Raw genomic sequence first — 2588 nt, 5'->3', positions numbered from 1 at the left:
TACAATTATCCACCTTCTAATCTCCTTACTCATTTCCCTACTACTGTCCGACCTCTTGTGTAATTTTAAGAGCAAAAAGAAAAAAAGAAACTATTATAAATCAACTTACTATCACTAAAAGTAGATAAAGTATTGTATAAATTTATAAAACTAACATATGCGATTCATCAAGCAACGAAATGAGAATGACTTTTTATTTTCTATATAGATATGTACACTCCTACAGTCCTACTTATATGTAGACATCTCAAACATATAAAATGAGAAAACTTTTTTAAAAAAAATTAAAACTTGTTGTCCTAAAATTTTTATTAATATTTATATGATTATAAAACTAAAAATTAAGTTGAACTGCTTATTTAACAAAATGTCATTCTTTTAGAATGGATTTTAAAAAATTTTGCTATAAAATTGAGCATTGAGACCAATATATCTTTAAAATTATAAATTTTTGTCAATTATTTATTATAATTTTTTATAAATATTTATACATAAATTTATATGTTTAGGAAGTTGGAATTTTTTGTAATATTAGAAACATAATAAGTTGTGTATTTGTGTAATTTTTCCAATTTATATTCTATATCAAAATATCTAATTTTGATTGAATATCAAAATGAAAGAAATTCGGATAAATTGAAATGGAGGAATACTTCAGTCATTCACTAATTAAGCCAAAATGGAATATTTAAAATTAAATCAATTCAAAACTTTCATTATTATTTTCTAATTACAACCACTATTAGCACAAATACAATAGTACATTACAATTTAATTATTCAGGTATACTCACAAGCATTGGTCGCCAAACTCTCTTTAACAGCCGTCGCCGGAATGTCGCCGACAACGGCCGCATTGACCGGACTCGGGCAATTCCCCTTACTTCCGATCCACCGTCGGCACCATCATTTTCCGGCGAAAATTCTTTCTCTGAAACCAACAAATCCTTGAGCTTATGACTTCGGACCAGTTCCTTAACTTTCTCCGGCGAATCTCCGTCGCTGGAGATTCGATCCGGCGAAGTATCATCGCCGATCGACGGCGGATGATCACTTCGGCCGCTGCTGCCGCGGTTGAGGAGCATGCGAAGAGTTTTCCGGCGGCGGAGGTGAATGACCGGACTTGTTGTTGGGCTTCGAGTTGGACTTCCTGCTACTGCACATTGTGTAGCTAATAGCTTGAACTTTTGAAGAGTTGTCATTTCTGTTTCGATGAGAGAAATTATATGATTGGAAGTGAAAATGAAAATAAATGATTCAAAACCACAAACTATATCTTCCCGCGGATCGAAAAAACAAAACCGTCCATTCAAATCCAAGCAATGCAAATAAGATTGAGCTCGTAGCTATTTTTTGTTAAATCTCATGCCAAAGTCAAAACAGAACAATCAAACTAAAAATGAAAAAAATATTTAGTTTTTTTTATATGTTCATCTCCGCATACTAAAACTTTTATATTTGAAGGTGAGTTTCTAGAAAACTGCTTGAATTATAACAAAAATGACTCCGAAATCGTATCAATTGATTGAAAGGCTCTAAAGAGAATGTTGTGCAATTCGATTATTGGAAGTGAAATGGGTGGGAATGAACAAAAATAGATCCACCAGTGTGTAATGAAAGTTCTACCTCGCGTGTAGGTTAAAGAAAGAAGAAGTAAAGGAAGAAAAATGGAGACGATATCAAAATTAAATTTTTGTATCTGTTCATTTCTAAATACTCAAAAATTTTATATCTCAAGCGAATTTTCAGAAAACTTCTTCTATTTTAGCAACAAATACTCTTCGAAATCGTCTCGACTGGTTAAAAGACTTGAAAGAGAACGTTGTGAAATTCAATAATTGGAAGTGAAATGTGTGTGGGGGTTAAGGAAAGAAGAAGCGAAAGGAAGAAATATGGAGATAGAAAATGAGATCTAAACTTTAATGGGTAGGGGACGGCCATGGGATTCTTTGTGTTTCGTCTAAAATATTGTGTAGCAACAGTAGTACGTAGCCATAATAGTAATAAATTTTATTCACACTATAAAGTAATTTTTTTTTTTATATATATTGTTGTCCCTTTTATTTTAAATTTAAAATCTTTATTTTATTACTCTTTCTCAATACATTGAAAACTATCTCAATACATGAGAATTGACAAATTAACATTATTTTCATAAATATGATTGCATAGTATCTATTGCTTGAAAAGAATAGTGTAGGATAAAAATAAAAATATTAAATTAATTAATTATATTCTCATATATCCAAAATTATGTGATCAAAGTAGTATTATCTGAAATTTTAAAGTTAAAATTATATATTTATGTATCATATCTACTTAATTATGCATTTTTGGAAACTATCTCAATACATGAGAATTGACAAATTAACATCATTTTCATAAATATGATTGCATAGTACTTATTGCTTGAAAAGAATAGTGTAGAATAAAAATAAAAATATTAAATTAATTAATTATATTCTCATATATCCAAAATTAGTGTGACCAAAGTAGTATTATCTGAAATTTTAAAGTTAAAATTATATATTTATGTATCATATCTACTTAATTATGCATTTTATCCTATAAATAATTTTTATTTTTATT

The 2588-nt window shown here is 29.1% G+C and overlaps 1 protein-coding gene across 1 annotated transcript; it reads right to left on the bottom strand.

Moving 5' to 3' along the window:
* Window positions 1–669: 669 nt before the first annotated feature.
* LOC107869770 lies at window positions 670–1999 on the bottom strand. The gene has a single exon (XM_016716211.2). It carries the CDS (start codon window positions 1199–1201, stop codon window positions 776–778), a length of 426 nt encoding a protein of 141 aa, XP_016571697.1. The 5' UTR covers window positions 1202–1999; the 3' UTR covers window positions 670–775.
* Window positions 2000–2588: the final 589 nt, after the last annotated feature.

This window comes from Capsicum annuum, chromosome 4, assembly GCF_002878395.1.
Source record: "Capsicum annuum cultivar UCD-10X-F1 chromosome 4, UCD10Xv1.1, whole genome shotgun sequence".
Lineage (NCBI taxonomy): Eukaryota > Viridiplantae > Streptophyta > Magnoliopsida > Solanales > Solanaceae > Capsicum > Capsicum annuum.
The sequence above is the reverse complement of the archived record's forward strand: the minus strand, read 5'-3'. Positions and strand labels throughout refer to the sequence as shown.

Bases quoted from the DNA above. Each gene is read 5' to 3' on its own strand.
- LOC107869770 (XM_016716211.2), bottom strand. From the start codon at position 1,201: ATGACAACTCTTCAAAAGTTCAAGCTATTAGCTACACAATGTGCAGTA.